This window comes from Schistocerca piceifrons, chromosome 1 (genome assembly GCF_021461385.2).
Source record: "Schistocerca piceifrons isolate TAMUIC-IGC-003096 chromosome 1, iqSchPice1.1, whole genome shotgun sequence".
In the NCBI taxonomy this organism is placed as follows: domain Eukaryota; kingdom Metazoa; phylum Arthropoda; class Insecta; order Orthoptera; family Acrididae; genus Schistocerca; species Schistocerca piceifrons.
This window is the reverse complement of record NC_060138.1, coordinates 213,525,613-213,548,204: the sequence shown is the minus strand read 5'-3', so window position 1 is coordinate 213,548,204 and position 22,592 is coordinate 213,525,613. Positions and strand designations below refer to the sequence as shown.

The 22,592-nt window shown below is 39.8% G+C and overlaps 1 protein-coding gene across 1 annotated transcript in view; it reads right to left on the bottom strand.

Moving 5' to 3' along the window:
- Window positions 1-22,592, bottom strand: part of LOC124783347 (probable cleavage and polyadenylation specificity factor subunit 2) — a 174,496-nt gene that overhangs the window by 135,768 nt on the left and 16,136 nt on the right. Inside the window, exon 4 of the mRNA XM_047254014.1 lies at window positions 8,982-9,087. Within this exon, the coding sequence (XP_047109970.1) occupies window positions 8,982-9,087 (106 nt within the window). The remainder of the gene's footprint in view (window positions 1-8,981; window positions 9,088-22,592) is intronic.

Here is a 22,592-nt window from a genome sequence, read left to right as displayed (position 1 = left end):
AAATGCATGTAATACTATAAAACATAAAAATCTTAATTCTATCTCTGTTATATTGTAAATGTATGAATTACTGCTTTGTATAAATGTGTTATGTTAGTTTATTATCTTCAATACTGCCAAAAAAAGAAAAAGAAAAAAAAAAGAAATTAAAAAAAAAAATTGTATACATCGTACTTAGAATACTTCTATCACCCAAGTCAATGTTTAGAAAACAGTAGCTTATCTTAGAACCTCAAAACTTTCGTAAAATATAACTCTGTCCATAGATAAACCGTTTGTATGTGAACAAAAGCTGTCAGTCGACAACATGGCGGATAACACAGTGCGCCTGTGTAACATACGTGATAAAAAGTGTTTGTGTTGTTGCAAAAAAAGAAGAAAAGCGAAGAAAAAACAAGGAGAGGAGAATGTAAGTAAAATGAACAACTGATAGTGCGTAACTTTAAACTTGTGAAATTGAAGTAAATGGTTGGAATCGTTGCTTTTGCACAGGCCTGCTGCAGCATCCAAACTGCTGTCGAGATTGTACTACTGTAGAAATTGAAGATCCATGTAATTTGCCAGCTGAAAATGTGTGCAAACCCGAAATGCATATTGGCGTAAATAAAACGCATTAAAAAGTGGTTGGTTGCTGTATTTTTACAGTGAAATAGTTGAAACTATCCAATAGCGTGGACTTAAACACTTCGTTTCAAATAAACTGATTGCCTCAGTGGGAAAGATTAATAAAAGCCAAATTTCTTATGCAAACAGACAAAAACAACTTCATTGTTCTGCAAGGCGATTAATGCTTGACTGTCAGGAAGGTGAAAATAAAATATCAAACTAATAACATATTTTACCCTTCCATAATTATGTGAATGTATTTTAATTGACTTGATAGTTCCCGGCCACAGAAATCTGCTTTGTTTTCATTTGACTTGAGAGCAATAAACGAAGAGGAAACAGCAAAATCACTAAACGTAAACACGGGTCACGTAGAGACTATCCACGTCTCCACTACAATTCAGACTGCTCTGTGCATCAGCACCGGATCAACGATATTTCCGAACTGCAGCAAAAAACACCCTCGAGCGTTTCAGGTAGGATGCAAATAAATAAATAAATAATCAACTTCTCAAAAATTTTTATAGCACACATCTTTCTGAGGAGACTGATATATAAAACGTGTAGGAGGAAATGTAAGACATGTTATTTGGTTTTTTTTGTCTATTAGCTAATAACTTGCTATATTTTTTTGTGTAACAGAAAATTAAATACCCGATACATGAAACCAATAAAGACAAGTGACAAGCAAGACAGTACATATTTCTTCTGTCCTCAAGTGATAGCACTTTTTTCTCTCTCACCTTGCTACAGCTTTACATTGTGTCCTTTCCTTTCTGTGAAAGGATCTATTACCTCATCAAACTTCATCAAACGTTTTGCTACTTGAAAAAATGTATGTCATTGTCTAATACTGAAAAAGCTGTTAATACAAACAGTACCCAAGACTGGTGTGGTTTCTCAATCTGATTACATGTATTCTGTCGCTGTCTGCTAGATAAAACCAAATAGGCCTGTCTAATATTGCAGCAATTGTAACACACACTAAACAAACAGACTGTTTTAGATTGCACTGTTTTAGCACAAATGGTCACTTTTTTTTTTAACACAACAGAATATAATTCACATAGTACCAATATCAAATGCCTATTAGGCCTACTATAAGCAAAAAGATTTATGTTCGGAAATGGTTTCACATTCCAGCTTCTCAAGAATGAGATCGAAAAGTAATAGTATGATTCACAATTCCTACACTTTGTAGATAAGAGTGCACGATCGATACCATCGCTACCCCAAGTTGCCACTATGCTGCAGAAGAATTGTATAAAGTTCCCCTGAAAACCGTAAGCGACCTGAGATCGAAAAGTAGTAGTACGAAATCTGGAACTGTCATATTCTTCCATGATTTGTGTGATGTCCCTGTTTCTTCTCCTTCCTCATTCTAACAAACTATCTTGTCATCACTAATTCTGTAACTATTCCTGCCAGTGTCAAAACTCATTCTCCAGTTAATTTCACTAACCCTACCACAATCAAAGGCTTAGTTATTTGCGTTTATTCTACAGTTAGGCGTTATTACGTGTTTGCCCAACGTGTTTTACGCACTACCCCCAGAACAGAACATAGGTGGCTGCTACCAAGGTCTGTACAACTGGTCGTTTCTAGTGCAACAGTCTGGCCAAAATGTTTCTATCAAAATTCTGATTTCTTGGATACACCAAGAAGATAATGCGTAATATTTCTTACCTGTTATTCCTGTTAGAAGTTTATTTCCACTCTGGTAATCTGAATCTAGGGATTTTGCTGGTAATTATAACAATGCTGATCATTCGCAAACCCAGTCAACCACATAAACAAACAGCGACTGGCATTCACCCGTTCGGCTTTATTCTGCTCAACTCGTTAGCCCCGTCCCCTTCTGTCTGCAGGAAAGTTTATTTCTAGATGTGACAGGGATTCCCCTGGCAGAGGCATGACGTACAGCACGCATGTATTCAAAAATCAACTTGTGATTCATTCAGAAATAAACTTACAATATGTTCACAAATATTCAAAAACCAACAGGCATGTGTTTCAAAATCATATGAATAATCAACAGACCAACGTGCGCTGGATAATAGGCGCTTTGTGAAAAAAGGTTTTTTTTTCCTCAAGAATATGAATTCTTGCAGCCCAGGGTAGATACCCCAGTTTTCCCCCATTGAATCTGGCAGCTTGCACACGCCAGTAAAAATTTTCAGGGTAGCATCTTGCTGCTTGCTGCTAATGCTTGTACAGCTAACAGCCACACTTCTGTAGCCGGAAACAGGAGGAGGTACTACGCATGCATTACTCAACCGCACATGAGCATGAGCCCACTCGCAACTGCTCAAACGAATCTAATGCAAACAGTTGAGACGTCATGCTCATCAGAGGCAATTTGTTGTTATGAAGCACTGAACAATCTTCGTAAATCCTTTGACACATTTTGCTGTTGGCAGGCGCCTGTATGAGCACTGTGTTTTATTGGTGTATATGGCACATTTCCTTTCCAACTTAAGTTTTATTTTCTTTTTTTCCTCCCGTCTATGTTTTATTGCTGCAATACTATTCTGCAGTAGCAGGATACAGTAATATCCTTTGTTAGAATATTGTTTCTCACCAGACAAAATTACAAAAATTTAACTGAAAATGGAAATTTAAAAAAAAGAAAAATTCCCCGGTTTTTCCCGGATCTCCTGGTTGTCCTAAGTCGTATACACCCTGGACTAGCCAACAACTTGAAAGAGAGAGAGAGAGAGAGAGAGAGAGAGAGAGAGAGAGAGAGAGAGAGAGAGAGATGGGGGGGGGGGGGGCCTCACCAGCCTTAGCGCCTTAGGTGATTGTTGTTCACACCTCAGGTCACACCTGACAGAAGGACCAATTGGCAATTTGGGAAGGTAACAGCTCAGGCAATCACCCATCCAAATTTTGCGGCAACACAATGCATGCCCAATTCATCAGTCAACATTCATTAACATGTCCCATAACCAATACCCACTTCATCCGCAAGGTTTTGAATGGTTCGATGGCGATCCGCATGAACCAATTGTTGAAGTTTGGCAACAATGTCTGGCATTGTGCGGCTAACGGGTCATCCAGTGTGAGCATCATCTTCAATGTCTGTACAGCCGGCCCTGAACTGAGCATGCCACTCAAACACATGTGTACAGCTCATGCTCTGTCCCCCAGACACTTGTTGAATCTTTGCAAGGATCGCTGAAGCACTTTTCCCAAGATTTGCACACAATTTGGAACGCACGAGCTGTTCTGTTCGCGGATCCATCATAAAATCGCCACACACCAAACACAGAGTATTACGGAAATCACTGTGGACACACAACACGTCCTCCCAGCTGAATGCCACTCCACACACTGACTCATCAGATATTCAGCTCTCACCACCTAGCAGTGTAAAGATCTTCTTCTACTACTACTACAACTACTACTTTCCAGATGGCAGCACCAGTCCCGAAAATTTTGGATTCCACCTCATATGTAGAACATCAACTCTATATCCACATATTCATTACAGTGCATATGGGAATGAATTATACTGCAGTGCTCAAAAATTAATTTCCATGATACATTAAAGCTACATTTCAAAAAAAGACTCTTATTCAGATCTGTGCCTTTGATGGGCAGAACTTCACCTGGCCACTGCTCTCAAAAGGTAGAGATCAGAAATCAATTATCTGTCTGTCACAAAAGCTCGTAATGTACAACACTCTTCATAATATGCATCACAGTTCTGAAAGACATAAAAGACATGCAAGTGTAAAGTAAGTTGACAGTAATGTGCCACAAGAGATGGCTACGGCAATTACTTTTATGACTTTAAGCCTGAAAAAAGTTACTCTCATCCAAAATGCTTGTGTGCCAAAGCTGTTTAAGTTCTTTTTGAAACATTTTCTTCCTAGCATCTTACAGATTACACAGAGATCACTAACTTTCAGCAGAGTGGTGAAAGAAATCATCTTATGTCATTGTTTGTGTGTGCTTTCAAACAAATACATGTAAAGAAGCAAAAGCTGAAAAAGACTGCGCCCACAATATGCTACTGAAATCACCATAAAAAAGAATTAAAATGGAAACTGTTTTGACTGATTTTACAGGAAATTCATCAAAAGTAAAAAGTTCTTTAATCTCTATTTATGCACAATGAAAACAACTGAACTGGGAGCTTTTTTATGGAATGTATAAAATAAAAATTGACACATACAATAACAGAACACTGAAAAATAAATCAATATTTTTGGAAGAACTATTTTTTGGCACTACAGATACACTGAACACTGTGAGTTTGCATAATCTTTGGAAGAACTATTTTTCTGGCCCACACAAGTCCACTAAACATTGTAAGTTGCCAGAGATAAAAATTGTGTGCAGTCAGATATGTTGTAGCAAGAGAATAAAAATTCATTTAAATCAAATCCACATTTGCAGAAAGACTATAAATATGACCACCATACAACATAACATAACTAATGCCATTCTTAAAATTTTAGTCCACTAGTATCTTAATTAGTAACCAATGTTTTGCTGTGAACTATGAAAACTAGATTATATTAGTATATGCTCAACTCATCAATGAATTTAGGAAAAGTATTGGAAAAAATTTTTTAAAGAACAGCAAACTTTTAATATCCCCGCCAGTGAAATTCATGATGGAGGAAGATGAGGTGGCATAGGTAGAACAATGGAGTAGTTAAGAAACCTGCCAAGGCGGGTGCACATGTCACCTCATATGGGCAGACCCAAGGGTGGAAGTGTTTACTTGCAAGCAGGCCAGTGCTCCTACGGAGTTAAAACACCATAGAACTAGCACTGCATTTCAGGCCAATAACTGTCATGTGCTGTCATTAGCCACCCGCGCCATCAATGTGCTGAATGTACTGTCAAGTGCACATCCGTGGGTTCAGATGCTCCGCTTCCTGGAGTTCAATTCGCACGAGTTCGTTCCACTCATGGGGTTCTGGTTCCCAGTGGTTATTGATCCAGTCAGCCTGTGCAGTACCAGAACTGACAGTGTTGCCTTCTGCAAATATTAAAGCGGTGATGAAGGATGTCCTTATGTCAATAGGAGCAGATGTAGACACTGATAAGCCAGACGCTGACTCACAGGCAAGGGCCATCTGCCTATGGGGCAGTTTTCTTCTCCGCCCCCACTGCCCCTGGCACATTTTTCCAGTTTCAATGAATCTATGGAGGGGTAGGAGAATTATCTGTGCTGGTTCTTGCTGTATTGACAGGTAAGGCACAGCTGATCCATTTCATGAGGCCACCTTGTTGTTGTCCAGGAGTGTGGGTTTATATGAAGTTGTCCAAAATTTGAAACCTTCCAAAGAGACCAAGTTGCTTCCCTTTGACAAGCTTTGTCAGTTGCTTACCCAATTATTTCGGACAACAAACTCATATGGTAGTGGCAAGGTTGCCGTTCAACAGCACCACAAGCGGCCTGGGTAGTTGTATGTGGCCTGGATCACTGATTTGCAAGGCCTCTCACACAAGTGTCATTTTGATTGTCCCAAATGTGCTACCTCTCACCCAGACTTGCTAATTCGGTATGTGATTGTCCAGTTAGCTCCTGATCTCGAGGTTCAGACTAGGGCATTGACCTTGTTCAACTTTTATCCAACATTTCCCAAATAGCGGAATCGCATGAGATTGCAGCAGCGGATTGGGACATCCTTTCTGATAATTGTCAGGTAGCACAATTCGGTGTGTGATCAACGGCCCCTGGTACCCCCACCCCCACACGGGCGACCACATCAAGCCATTGTCAACCCACCAGCACCCAAGAACCTGAAAGAGCTTCAGTCTAGTTTGGGTAAGATTTCGTATTATGCTCAGTTCACTCCCCAAGCTGCATATGTCCACCAGCCTATTAACCAGCTTCACAAAACGGGCATTAAATTTGTCTGGTTTGCTGAATGTCCACCAGCTTTCCAATCTCTCAGGCAGCATTTGTGCTATGCTCCCTGACTGACTTAACTTTACACCAGTATGGCATTGGTTTCTGTTGACGGCATGATAGGTTGTGACCACCACGGCTGCTGACCCATTTTCCGGAAAATCATTTCAGCGGTCCAGATGGGTTGGCCAAAACATGACTCTTAGGGTGCAGATCCAGCACAGCATACATTTTTTCTCTTGTGTGCTCAACTCATCGTTGTCTCAGCAATCCTCATGCTTGCCACAGGGGATCAATGGTGTTGAGTGGTTGCACAACCAGCACTGCACCTCTTCTTCTCTATTTGCTGCATACACTGTGCTGGGATATGACTTGGATGAAGGAGTTGGTGCAATGTCACATTTACTGGCTGGTGATCAATTGTGACACCAAACATTTGGTGTGGGCTTGCGTGGCATGTGCACAGAACTTGGTCACACTGCCGTGCCATTTCTCTCCTTGGCTGATCCCAAGCACCCTTGGAAAAGCATGCACATCTATTTTGGGGGTCCATTTTTGGGCGGCATGTCGCTGTTGGTGGTCGATAGATTGCCGAATTTCCTGAAAACAGCCAACTGTCGCCACTGAAATCATTCATCAGTTATCAGTTATTTTTGCCATTGAGGAATCTCCTAGGACCCTCATGTCTGATAACAGTAGGCAATTTGTGTCGTAGGAGTTTTGCTTCTGCAATGGTATTCAGCATCTGACTACTGCCTCATTCCACTTGGCTTCTAACTCATAAGCGAAGCACACTTGTGTGTTCATTCAAAACCAAGCTGAGGAAGTCCATGTTCACCGCTACCCGCGACGATGATTGTCGAGTTTTCTGGCTACATACTGAGTGACGCTGGTCAATGAGTGCAGTCCAGCAAAATGTTTGTATGGGTGCCAGCAGTGGGGACTCCTGGAGTTGCTGCATCCAGAGTCACATGCCTCGCACCACCATTGCCTGCTGCGATTCCCTCCTGGGGATCCAGTTTGGGCCCGGTCCTTCGGCTGGCAGCTGGGGCAGCTTCAGGGTGTTGTGGTGAGCCACAAAGGTTGGCAGTTCTTCAAGGTGTGTGTCGGTGGAGAGCAACTTACTCACTATGCCCATCAGTTGCACCCATGCCCTGACGGAGCATTGTTGTTGCGGCCTTCCAGTCAATGAGCAGCATTGTTGATCACACTGTTAGTCCTAGAGCGAGCTCCCACTTGCAGCAGCATGTCGCATCATTGCTACACCCTTCCTGTCTTCCTGCTGCCTGCAGGCCCACTGCGGCTCCCCCCCCCCCCCCCCCCCCCTCCACTTTCATGGTGGAGCCCTTGGATTTCAACCTGCCTCCTTCCCCTTCTGCCTCCTATTCCCTTTCATTGATGGAGGCAGCCTCATCCTGATTGATTGCCAGAGGTGAACTCCTCAGCCTCTCCAGAGGTGGACTCCGCAGCCTCTATGTCCTTCCACCCTTCTGGCTGAGCTGGCAGTGTCGCTGTTGCCTCCTTCAGTGGTCAGTCCACTACCGAGTTCTCTGATGCTCTCTCCAGTTCTGCACCAGAGGTCATGGCCGAAGCCTGACCATTTTCGGGCCTACTCGGCCTTTACAGCGGGGAGGGATTTAATATCCCCACCAGCAGACGTCATGATGGAGGCACATGAGCTGGCATGGGTAGAACAGTGGGATAGTTCAGAAACCCGCCACGGAGAACAGAGGATGAATGTGTCACATCATATGGGCAGACCTGATGACAGAAATGATACTTGCAAGTAGCAGCAAGGGGAATAGAGCAGTGCTCCTGCAGAGTTAAACCGTTGTAGAACTAGCCTTGCACTGCTGCTGAGAACTGGCATGTGCTCAGTCATTAGCTGGCTCACCCACTGTGTGCCGAGTTTACTGTCATGCGGGTATCTACATGGGTTTGGATGCTCCGCTTCCCGTAGTTCAATTTTCATGGCGAGTTCATTCCACTCACGGGGTTCTTTTCCCCGGTGGTTACCAAGTCACAATTAGCCTGTGAAGCAACCATGCCGACTGTGTAGGGGAGTGGGTTTCTCATGACTTCTGCAGATACTAAACAAAGTTTGAGACCTCTAAAAGTCAACTTACATTTCACATATGTGCCAATCAAGAGGACTAAAACTTTGGACAAGTTTTTGCTCACTTTGAGGTAAAATAAAGTTTAGGCAGACCATTATAAATCAGACATGTTAGGTATAAATCTGCAATATGATATGCACTGCGTTTTTGCCTTTCATCTAGTATTTTTTGAACTTATTAAGTTTTATTCCCAAAAGATCAAAGAATTTAGCACAATTTTGTTCATATATTAATGTGATCTGTGATAATGTTCACACAGTGTTACAATACATGAAGTTGAAAACTGACTACATTTTTGGAATTATGATCTAGATAGGTTCTGGTTTTTCAATTTAAAAATTATACAGTTTACGCTACACTCTGATTGTATTTAAAAGTTATCATACCTTTCATTGCTACACTTTGATTGTATTTCAGTTGAACTATCTTGTCAAATGCAGCATCAACATCATCCAGTGTAAACAATTCAAAGTCCTCCATGTTGTGCCGAGACTGAAAGCACAAGGAATGAATTAAACTTGGCAATATTACATACTTTTTTTATTTTTCACATTATACAAGGGAGAAAAGCCATCTACACATATTCCATGAACACAGCTTCAGGTTTTCAAAACACACCTTTTAACTGAAGAATATACCTCTTACACAAAACATTTATCTCTAACTAAGTCAAGTAATGTATCATTACTTACTGTAAAGAAGACATGTCAAGTCGCAAACAGGCACAATTAACAGAGACTCACATTAAGCTTTCTGCCATTCAAACACACTCACACACACAAGCAAGCACACCTCATGCACAGATGACCGCCAACTCCAGCATCCTGGGCCGGAACGCAACATCACATGGGATGCAAGCAGCAATCTGGAGGGAGCAAGGAAGGGGTAGTAGACTATGGATAAGAAGCAAAAAGAACACTGTCACGTGGAGTGTGCAGCAGGGACTAGACTGCCAAAAGACGCAGCGTCAAGAGGTAGTGTGGGAGGGATGTTGGGGGGGGGGGGGGGGGGGGTGGCAAAAACAGGAGAGGAGCGGAGAAAGACAGGTGGATGCATTGGCAGAGGGCTGCAAATAAGCAGAGTGGGAGATGAGAATGGGGGAGAGGTGATAGGAGAGAGGAGGTGGAAACTGTTGGGTGGAGGGTGTGGGGACAGTATGTTACCGCAGGTTAAGGCCGGAAGCGGAGAATTTGTTACAATGATAACTCCCACCTGTGTGGTTCAGAAAAGCTGGTGGTGGAGGGAAGGATCTAGATGGCTCGGGTAGTGAAGCAGCCATTGAAATCAAGTGTGTTATGTTCAGCTGGATGTTGCTCCACAGGGTTGTCTACTTTGCTTTTGGCCACAGTCTGGCTGTGACTATTCATCCTGCTGCACAGCTGGTTGGTAGTCATACCAATATAAAAAGCTGGGCAATGATTGCAGCAGAGCTGGTAAATGACATGGCTGCTTTCACACGTGGTCCAGCCCCTGATGGCGTAGCATAAACCTGTGACAGGACTGGAATAGAAAGTGCTGGGTGGATGTATTGGGCAATTTTTGCATGTGGGTCTTCCACAGGGATATGATCCTTGTGGCAAAGGGTTGGCATAGGGAGTAGCATAGGAATGGACTAGGATGTTGTGGAATTTGCGTGGGCAATGGAACACCACTTTAAGGGGCAGGGGGGAGTATATCTCAGGTAGGATGTCCCTCATTTCAGGGCACGATGATAAGTAATCAAAGCCCTGGCGAAGGATGTGGTTCAGTTGTTCCAATCTGGGGTGGTACTGGGTGATGAAGAGGACATTCATTTGTGGCTGGTTCTTGGGGGGTGGTGGAAGGATTGGGAGTGTGAGGAGAAATGGCATGGGAGATCTGTTTGTGAATTAGGCCTGGGGGCTAGTGCCTGTCTGTGAAGATCTTGGTGAGACTCAACATACTGAGCACAGGAGCTTTTGTCACTGCAGATATGCCATCCCCGGATGGCCAGGCTATATGGGAAGGATCTTTTGGTGTGAAAGAGAGGATAGCTGTCAAAATGCACAGACTGTTTGTGCTTAGTGGGTTTAATGTGGACAGAGGTATGAATGGAGCCATCAGAGAGGGGGAGGTCAACATCTACAAAGGTGGCGTGCTGGGTTGAGGAGGACTACGTGAAACAGATGGGAGAGAAGATGTTGAAGTTGTGAAAGAACGAAGATAGCGTGTCTTGGCCCTGAATCCAGATCATGAAGATATCATCAATGAACGTGAATTAATCTTTATTTACAACTGACTATTTCGACTTTGTCACTATTTTCAAGTACAATTTTGATGAAAACAGGTATGGATACCAATGTCATTCTCGTTATAGTAGCTATCTTGTACTCACGTCCAGAGTGATGTGACATCAATATTGCATCGTTAGTGGATTGTTTTGTAACTGTCACTGCTTTAATAAGATCGTAAATGATGTCAAGATGTTTAAAATGTTATTTACAACGTAACAGCAGTTTGACAATTCCACTCTTACGACACTATATGTTTACAGAGATTGTGCAGATGAACAGCTATATTATTTTATGAACTAAAATTTGTTATGATTATCTTTAGTTGTTGCATATGTTACTTCCGATTTATCCATTTTCGTGTCCTAAAACTTCGATAAGTTTTTAAGATAGTATTTGTGTCTCAATTCTGTATGTCTATTTAATATTTTTTGTGGGTATTTTCTCATGTACATATAAATGTGTAATTCCTCAACAACGTACATTGCAAAACCTTTTGGTATTCTGTGCAGAATCTGTAGTGCATTTTCGATAGTACCAGAAGTGTGATTTTGATTTTTCAAGTGTAGAAACAAGTTCGACTGATTATGACTGTTCTCTCTAATGTGTTCTTTGTACCTCATGTTAAAATTTCTTCCTGTTTGGCCTATGTAAAGCTATTACAGCTGCCACATGTGATTTTATATATGCCTGGGTTATCATATTTCGATGTTCTAGTGGTGGTGGAATGTAATTTTATTGACAGGTTGTTATTGGTTCGAAAGGTAAGTGGAATATTTGTGGCTTTAAAAAGTGGATCAATTCTGTTGGAGATTCTACCAAGGTAGACTTCTTGTACGTATCTGATTTTCTGTGTCGGTGATGTTTCTTGAGTTAGGCATATACCTCTCTGATTTGTATTCTGCTTTGGTGTTTTAAATTTTTTAATATAATTTTGTGATTATGTTGGGGTCAAAATCATTTGTATAGGCTATATAACGAATTGTGTTAAGTTCTTATTGAGTTTCTAATGGGAGGTTATTTAATTTATTAGTCATTGAATGGAAAAATGCTAGTTTATGAGCCATTGGATGACAGGAACTGGGATTTATAATATTTTCAGAAGTGGTATTCTTTCTGTAGATGTCGTATGTGTGGCAATTATTATTTTTGCCAATTGTGAGGTCTAGATAGCTAATGGTATTGTCTTTCTCAGTTTCCACAGTGAATTTAATTTCAGGGTGCAGTTGGTTAAGTTTTTGGTGGCTATTTTCAATATCTGTGTGGCTGCCATCTACCGATATGGGGCTACCATCTACATACCTAAAATAGTATAGAATTTGGTTGAGAATAGGCCAATCTGAGTTAAAGAATTTGTTTTCCAAAGAATTTAGGAAAATATCAGCTAATGTACCTGCTACACTATTACCCAAGGCTACTCCATCTGCTTGGGTATAAATTTTGTTGTTAAATTCAAAATAATTTTGTGCAGCTAATGTACCTGCTACACTATTACCCAAGGCTACTCCATCTGCTTGGGTATAAATTTTGTTGTTAAATTCAAAATAATTTTGTGCTGATCCTATTTCCAAAAGATTTGTAATTTCAAGTGTTCCAGCCATGGATATTTTCCTACATTGTAACAGGTTGTATTTTATTATTTGGATTTTTTTCTGTAGTGGCACATTGGTGTATAGATTAGTGACACTAAGTGAAATAAATTTACCATTATGTGGGATTGCCAGAGTACGCAAATATTTGATTGTGTACTTTTTGTTGAAAGTATAAAGTTTTGTTATTAGTGTGTTTAGTTTTTTGCTTATCAAATATGATGGGCTATTTATGCAATTAATACAGTCCGAATCGGAACCATCAGTTTGTGTGTCTCTGGTTGCGCTCATAATTTTGGTGTAGTTGGATTGATTATTGTGTATGTTCTGTGAGAATGGTATTATAGTTTTTAATGGCTTTGTTTATTTTAGTTGCAAACCTGTTGATGGGGTAGCTTGGCAATTCTGTAAACTTGTTTGATTCAATGAATGACATGACCTTATCTATAATCATTTTTGTTGAGTATGACCACACTATTCCCTTTATCAGCTTTTAATGTTGTATCACTTAATAGCAGTTTATCATTTATATTATACAGAATTTTCTGTTCTGTCTTGGGCTGGTATTTGTATGCATTTTGTCTGCTTAATTCACTGTCTATAATGTTTATTATATTAACCATAATTTTATTTTGTTTTCTGCATGAGAGATTAGCTACACCAATTGCAACTTAAGCGGTGGCTATCAAATGCTTTACAGAGTTTTTCTCTAGTGTTGGGGCTATGTTGTATTTCAGACCTTTTGTAAGCAGATTTGTTTCATTACCTGTAAATTCTATATTTGTGAAATTTTCTAAACGTGGGTAAAACTGAAAATCAGTTCCTATTCATGTGTAGGTTGTCATATGTGATGCTGGATGAGTAAAAGTTTTGAGAGTTTCTTGTTATGCGTACATCAAATATGTCTGCTTGTGTTCCATATATATCTATCTACAAACTACGCAATATAATCAAAAGTTAATGTTGTTACGCTGTTACTTAACTTAAGATGTGCTACATAGAGTTCTTGATTAACTATTTCTTTTTTATGTAATTTGTCCCGTATTTCATGTCTTATCCACAATCTTGCTGTATAGATCTCGATTTGAGGTGCAAGATCTGGTCTTGCAGTCACTTTTATATAGGCTTACGTAGGAATGACATTACTTCGAAGACAATGCTCACTGTATTTGATGCCTTCAATTATCTTCACCAATTTGACTTTTAAGCGAATAAAACACAGAATGTTCCCCTTTAATTCATGAGATGATATCGTCAACAATTTTGCTTCTTTACGGCCAGCAGCAAACATTTGTCTGATAACGATGCGATTATTAGAGTACATACACCAAATAGCTGTTTATAATGAGTAATCTTTATTTATGACAGATTGTTTCAGCTCTATCGCCATTTTCAAGAACCAGCAATTACAATTTTGGTGAGAACATGTATGGATACCAATGTCATTCATATTAAAGTAACTGTCTTGCACTAATGTCTAGATTGATGTGACGTCCATATTGCCTCATTAGTGGACTGTTTAGTAACTGTCACTGCTTTCATAAGATTGTAAATGATGTTTAGATGTTGAATAAAAAATTAATAGCCCATCAATTTTGATAAGCAAAAAACTAAACACACTAATAACAAAACTTTATACTTTCAACAAAAAATACACAATCAAAAATTCACGTACTCTGGCAAGAGAGATAAAAGGCATACAACTCCCACCTAATGGTAAATTTATTTCACTTTGCGTCACTAATCTATACACCAATGTGACAGTACAGAAAACAATCCAAGTAATAAAATATAACCTGTTACAATGTAGGAAAATATCTATGGCACCCTGAAATTAAATTCACTGTGGAAACTGAGAAAGACAATACCATTAACTATCTAGACTTCACAATTGGCAAAAATAATAATTGTCATACATTGGATATCTATAGAAAGAACATCACTTCTGACAATATTATAAATCCCAATTCCTGTCATCCAATGGCTCATAAACTAGCATTTTTCCATTCAATGACTAATAAATTAAATATCCTCCCATTAGAAAAACCAGAAATTCAAAAAGAACTTAACACACTTCATTATATAGCCTATACAAATGATTTTGACCCCAACATAATCGCAAAATTATATTACACAAAAGCAGAACACAATACATAACGGTATATGCCTAACTCGAGAAACATCACCTACACAGAAAATAAGATACGTACCAGCAGTCTACCTTGGTAGAATCTCCAACAGAATTAATGCACTTTTTAAAGCCACAAATATTCAACTAGCCTTTCGAACCAAAAAAACCTGTCAATAAAATTACGTTCCGCCAACACTGGAACACCGAAATATGATGACCCAGGCATATATAAAATCACATGTGGCAGCTGTAATAGCTTTACATTGGCCAAACAGGAAGATATTTTAACATGAGGTATAAAGAACACATTAGAGAGAACAAACATAATTATTTGAGCTTCTTTCTACACTTGAAAAAACAAAATCACACTGCTGATACTATCAAAAATGCTCTGCAGATTCTGCACAGAATACCAAATGGGTTTGCAATGAACATTCTTGAGGAATTACAAATTTATATGTACATGAGAAAATATCCACAAAAAATACTAAATGAACACACAGAATTTAGACACAAGTACTACCTTAAAAACTTTAATGAACTTTTAGAACACAAAAATGGATAAATCAAAAGTAAGATATGCAACAACCAAAGATAATCATAACAAATTTTAATTGATTAAATAATACCTCTGTTCATCAGCACAATCTTTGTAAACATATAGCGTCTTAAGAGTGGAACTGTCAAACTGCTGTCCCATTATAATTAACATTTTATTTTCAACACCCTGACATCATTTACGATCTTATTACAGCAGTGAAAGTTACAAAACAGTTCACTAACTATGAAATATGGATGTTGCGCCAATCAAGACGTGAGTATACGACTGATACTTTAATATGAATGACACTGGCATCCACACCTGTTCTCACCAAAATTGTAACTGCTGGTATTTGAAAATGGCGATTAAGCCAAAACAGTCTGTCGTAAACAAAGATTATTTATTATATGCAGCTATTGGGTGTATGGACTCTTGAACCGGACTAGGAATTTGGTGTTTTGGGAGGCTAGGAATGTCTCCTCTAGACGACCCATAAAAATGTTGGCATAGGAGGGTGCCATGTGGGTGCCCATGGCTGTGCCAGAGATTTGTTTATATATCACCCCTTCAAATGAGAAGTAGTTGTAGGTTAGGATACAGTTAGTATAGTGTATGAAGAATGAGGCAGTGGGTTTGGAGTCTGAAGGGCACTGGGAAAGGCACTGTTCAATAGTGGTAAGACCATGAGCATGAGGGATGTTGGTGTATAGGGAGCTGGCATCAACAGCGACAAGTAGGGATCCGTACACCACTATCGCTTTCCCTTCCTTGCCCCCTGCAGATTTCTGCTTGCATCCCATGTGATGATGTATTCTGGCCTGAGATGCTGGTTGCGTGTGTGTGTGTGTGTGTGCGTGTGTGTGTTTTTTACTGACAAAGGCTGTGGCCGAAAGTTTTACGTGAATCTCATTTAATGGTGCCTGTCTCGAACTTTGTGTGTCTTCTTTACTGTAAGTAACAATCTATCGTCTCCTTCACTGTTGATATTCTTACCTGGAGTTTCCATCGTTTGAGGAAATATATCAGTAGAACGAATCTATCAGAAGTAAGTATGAGAACAATCAGCAAAATGTCAAAGGGAAGGGCATAAATCCTTGCCAAAGTAGAAATCCTTGAGATGTTCTTGGTGCCAGGACACAATCTTTCTTCTCATGTATGGGCAACTATAGATTTCATTTTCACAAGAAAATCAAATATAGTTTGTCTGTGGACTATCTATATTCATATTCTGCATATCACCACAAAAGTGCATGGCAAAGGTTAGGTTCCATTGCACCAGTTATCAAGGTTTCTTCCTGTTCCATTCACATACAGAGCACAGGAAGAATGAATGACCTCTACATGAGTGATACATAGTAGGTTGCAGTACATTCCTAGTTCTTGAAACTTTTTTAGTAGGCTTTCTCAGGATAGTTTATTTGTACCTTCAGGAGTCTGACGGTTCAGTTTCTTCAACATTGTCGTAAGACTCTACCATGGGTCAAACAAATCTGTGGCCATTTGTGCTGCACTTCTCTGCATACACTCAATATCCCCTGTTAGTCTTATTTCCTTGTGCAATATTCCAGAACGAGTTGCATGAGTGTTTTGTATGAAATCTCATTTGTAGATTGATTGTACTTCCCCAGTATTCTACCAATGAACCAAAATAGCTGCTGCTTTACCTACAATGTATATGATCATTCCATTTCATATCCCTACAGAGTGTTACAATCAGCTATTTGTATGAGTTGTGATTCACTGATATTATAGTCATATGATACTATGTTTTTTTTTTAAGTGCACGATTTTTCATTTATTAACATTTAAAGCAAGTTGCCAATCTTTGCACCACTTTGAAATCTTATCAATATCTGACTAAATATTTATGCAGCTACTTTCAGACATTACTTACTTTTAGGTAACTGTATCATCTGCAAAAAGTCTGAGGTTACTATTAATATTTTCCACAAGGTCATTAATATACAACATGAACAGTAAGGGTCCCAACATACTTCCCTGAGGCACAACCAAGTTACTTCTACAACTGATGATTACTCTCAATCCAAGACAACATGCTGTATCCTTCCTATCAAAAAGTCCTCAATCCAGTCACAAATTTGACTTGATACCCCAAATGCTCGAACTTTTAGAAACACTGCATCAACCTGACTGCCTTGATACAAAGCTTTCAGTATGATACATGAAGAAAGTGCGAGTTGTGTTTCACTTGATCAATGTTATCGGAATGCACGCTGGTTGACATGGTGAAGATCGTTCTGTTGAAGATACCTTATACTCAGATTATGTTCTGAGACCCTACAACAAATCAATGTCAAAGATACTGAACAGAAGTTTTGTGGATCACTTCTACTACCATTCTTGTAGATGAGTTTTACCTGTGCTTTCTTCCAACTGCTGGGCACAATTTTTTGTTCAAAGTATCTACGATACATTATAATTAGAAGAGAGGCTAACAATCTGATATAGATTCCATCAGCCCCTGGAGCTTTATTCAACTTAAATTTTAGCTGTTTCTCAACTTCACTAACACTGATTTCACTCATCTTTTCAGTGATATAAGGATTTAATAGTCGCAACTTCTAGGTTTTACTTTGTGAAGGAACATTTGAAAACAGAGTTAAGCATTTCAGCTTTTGCTTTGCCATCCTCAATTTCAGTTCCTGTCTCATTCGCTAGGGACTGGACATTAACTCTGCTGCCACTAACAACCTTTACGTACAACCAGAACATAATATCTGGATTTTGCAAAAGATCATTTGACAATATTCTGCTATGGTAGTCACTAAAAGTTTCAAGTACTAACCTCTTGATAGCCAAACAAGTTTCATTTAGAATCTCTCTACCTATAGTCCTACGCTGTATTACACCTATTATGTAGTAGTCTCTGTTTTTTTACAAGTTTCTTTACAGTGACTGTATACCATGGAGGGTCCCTCCCATTACGAATTGTTCTACTGGGTTCATATCTATTCAGTGCATGGTCAATTATTCTTTTAAAATTGAGCCATAGTTCCTCTATATGCTCCTACCCTGTGCTGAGAATTTCAAGTTCCTCATCAAGATATGGTGCTACTGATTTTTATCTAGTTTCCTGAACATAACTACCTTTCTGCTTGTCTTTGTTGCCAAACCAGTTTCAATGTGGACAGCCTCAAGGAGGTCACGTCTATTTGTTGCCATTAGATCCAATATATTTCCATCATGAGTGGGGTTCCAAACTATCTGTTCTGCATAGTTTTCAGAGAAAACGTTTAGTAATGTTTCACAGGATGTCTTATCACACTAACCATTAACTGCAATTTTCCCAACTAATAGTTGGATAAAATCTCCATCAATGATTACAGTATGATTGGGGAACTTACATATAAGTGAACTGAAGTTTTCGTTACATCAGGAGATGAGTCTGGCGGGTAATACAAGGATCCAATTACAATTTGGTGCCCACTCCTGATACAGAGTCCTGCCCAAACAATCTTACATGTAGCTTTAATTTCTATCTCAGAGGATTTGAGTTTCTTGTCTACTGTGACAAATACACCACCTCAATTTCCCATTAGCCTATCATTTTGATATACACTTCAACTTTCTCCAAAAATCTCATTGCTATCAATTTCAGGTTTCAACCAGCTTTCTGTATCCAGTATTATGTGAACTTCACTGTTTTTCAAGAGTGATTCGAACTCTGGCACTTTGTTGTGAATGCTTACACAGTTAACAACAAGGATTTTAATACTCTCATCCGTGGGAGGCATTTCTTTCAATCTTACCTTGGTATTTCTGGGTTTCCTACAGCTACTGATATCTGGATTGGATGGAGAGTCGCCTAATCTACAGAAACCCTGTGTCACCTCACACACAATCATCTATCTGGGTAGCAGCCTCTGGTTTTTAGTGCACATACGAGCCATTTAGGGGCATCTTACAGTTCTCAACCCTATGGCGCAAGACTAGGAAGTCGCAGCCTAGTTTGTCACAGAACTTCCGAAGTCTCTGGTTCAGTCCTTCCACTTGACTCAGAACCAAGGAGCCACGATCAGATCTGGGGAAAATGCTACAAATTATAAGCTTTGTTGAAACTTCGTGTACAAGGCTTGTCTTCTCAACCTTCTCTGCCAGTCATTGGAATGATTCAAGTATGACCTCACAGCCCAGACAACAGGTATGATTTGTTCCAACGTGTGCCACAGTCTTCAGTTGCTTGCACCCTGTTCCCTCAATATGTAACATATAAACATTAAACTAAATATGTGAAAACATAGGAATAAAGTAGGAATAAAGTAAATATGGTAGATGTGTTTGCGTGGTACAGTGATATGGGAGGAGTAATTCATATTGGTTTTGGAGTAAAATTGAAACTTAGGCAGCTGTTTTGTATTCTGAGATGTTAACAAATGTCTTCCATAACAAACTTGAAATCCACAGATATAAAGGTTTATGTGCAATGAAATTAGATTCTTTTCCACGTCAAACAACAGTGCTACTGAGGGAACATATAGATAGTACTCATCCACAATCTGTTTTGGCAAACATAAAATCTATGCAATTTTTCTGTCAGATTACCTGAAATATCTTTATATTAGAGATGTGCCATGTGATTTCAGTCAACAACTAATTCAATCAAACCTTACATTGAAAAAGTCTTCCTTATGTACAGCAGGCAGCTGAGAAGAAAGCCTGTGAGGCATGAGGTGGGGGTCGAGAAACAGTCCTTCCCCTCTCTCCTTCCTGCACGGTAGCTGTCCACCATTTATGGTATTAGCCATCCGAAAAATCTTACCTCAGCAGTAGACTACTCTCACAGCTTTGCTGTGTTTCACTGTTAACCATATGTGGTAACCGATTTCCTTTACTTCTTATGCACAGCACCAGTGAGAAGGGAAGGGGTGGGGAATGGTAAAGTGCTGCTTGTGGGATATATCCCCACACAACCCCTGCTCCCATCCCTTGCCTCATGACTCATATCCTTGAAACAGACCTAGTTGCAATACCTGTCCCATACATCCTCCAGCACCACCTACTCCAGTCCACTCACAAGCATAATCTATCCCTGTGAAACCAGTGATGTGATCTACACGCTAAGCTGCAACCACAGTGCTGCATCCTACGTGGGCATGACAACAACAAGCTAGCCGTCTATGTGGAGGTTGTAATGTAATTAACTGTCAGAGATAAAGTTTATCTCATGCGAAAAGTACGATGCCCACAGTAGAGAGTTAAGGTAACTTCATTATGTTGCCATACAATGTGTTTAATTTATTTATTTATGAATATTTTCTTTTATGATAAATAATGGATTTGTTTGAGATGTTAAATGTTGTATATTTATATGTATTTATTTATATGAGTCTTTGGAGTGTATTAAGGTCAGAAGACCAAAGAATCTGGAATGCAGGAATGTCTGCAACTTCCGGGCACATGTTGGCTTGCCCGCCACTTCTTTGTCGGTATTGGAGGGAGATGGACGTGTTTAAGTGACCAGTACAGTATAATGCATTTTTAGGGTATCAATGTTCGAAGTGAAAATATTGTAGTTACTAAACAAAGAGTACGAATAAATATTATTTTTAGCCGAAAGTAATTCGAATCCGGTAGTGTTTATTTCAAACAAGAAGAAAACCCAGGCCATGCTTGTTAGAGTAATGTTTTGCAGACAAAACCCCTAGACAAACGAGATCTGCAGTGTGCAATCTTTCAGCAGCTACTAATAAATAAGCCTTGCTGAAATTGTGCTGGAACTACTCGTATTATTATCAATTACAAACACGTGGTGCGAATGTGGTCCTACCACAATATACCGCGTAAGATTCCACATCATTCAGTTATCAAGAAACGAGATAGGTAACAACCAGTACAAGGTCCAACAACAAACTGTGGCCAAGTAACAGCTGGACCACTCAGTTGCTGAGCACGTTGTCCAACATGACATTCTTCATTTCAATGACTGCTTCACAGCCTGTGCCATCTGGATCCCTCCCTTCTGAATTGTGCAGGAGAGAAATTGCCCTACAGTATAGCCTATGTTGCCGTAACCCTCCTGGCCTCAATCTCCTTTGTCAGTGTCCTTTACCTACCTATCCCCTTCTGTTCCCATTAAAGCATTACACAGCCCTCTATTCACTAATGCACCCATAGTCTTTTCACTTCTCTCCTTTTCCACTCCCCCGCCTGCTCTCTGTTTAACCTCCCTACAGCAGCTGGCTGCCCTACCCTCTCCCCACTTCACTACTGTATGCTCCCACAAGTAGCAGTTTACCATCCCCCACCCCTACCCTGCTATCCCTTCCGCTCCCTGCTTCAGCCTCCTCCCCCCCCCCCCCCCCAACCACTTAATTTGTTTCTCCCATCATGTGCTGCTGCTTGCAGTCTGGTCATGGCAGCCAGAGACTGTGGCCATGTGAGTCTGAGTTGCGTACGAGCCTGCGTGTGTGCGCGTTTTTGTCTGTTCTGATGTAGACCTGTTTGGTCGAAAGCTTTGTTTGACAGTCTTTCTGTTTTTTATGTCACTCAAACCTCCTCAAGACAGTCAGTTACCATGCCTATATAACTACATTCATGAAAATGTTTTTACAGCGATGTGCAGTTTACTATGTTTGAATGTATTTATGAATGCTGAGTTTCAAATTGTAAAAGGTACTACATTCCTGCAAGAGGTTACATAGAAGCATAAAGGGGACATTTTACTGCTGTTGAAATACGACAGTATGTAATATGTTAAAGAAAATTCTAGGTGAGATGCCTATTTACGGGGGCTATGTAATTATATCATGGAAACTTAGCATGTTTAATTTAGTCTGGTACAGAAGCGTTGATGTTATGTAGACAGTGCAACATGTTGATCACTTTGCAATGTGTGAAGGATGGGATAACTAGGCTAAAGAAGGGAAGTGGTATTTTGTTAACATTAAATATAAAAGTAAAGGAGGACAGCACATGAAAAAAAAGTGGGTATATAGTTTCTTAATGCCTTCTAGGTCCACACACCTCTATCCTTACGAGAAAGTTGATACAACTGCCAAGAGGGCATATTAAAGATAGATGCTCTACATGATGAGTAATAACTGTGAATAAAAACAATACAGGACAAACTGTACATAAAAGGTGTGGAAAAGTAGAAATGAAAGTGAAATAGAATCATGTAATTATAATAAGTTCACAAATTCAGCAGCAGACAAGAATTAGGATGACCGCATTCTTCCGAAGGAGGGTGGAGTTATTGCGGCATTGGCTCGAGTGGCTTTGGCAAGTGGGCTACCAGTTAATAAATTTCAGTGGCAGGTCCTGTAATACGGCTATTTCAGCATCCTGCACTCAGCAAGCTGTTCTGCAACAGGCCATGTTGTTCAGCACCGACATGTGATGCGCTACTTTTGAGGCATACATGGCAAGAAATAGTGCATTTCATCACAACAACCCCAATTGGAAAAGTATATCCGGGCCTCCATCCCGGCAGAAGATCACTTAATATTGCCTCATTGCTGAACGTT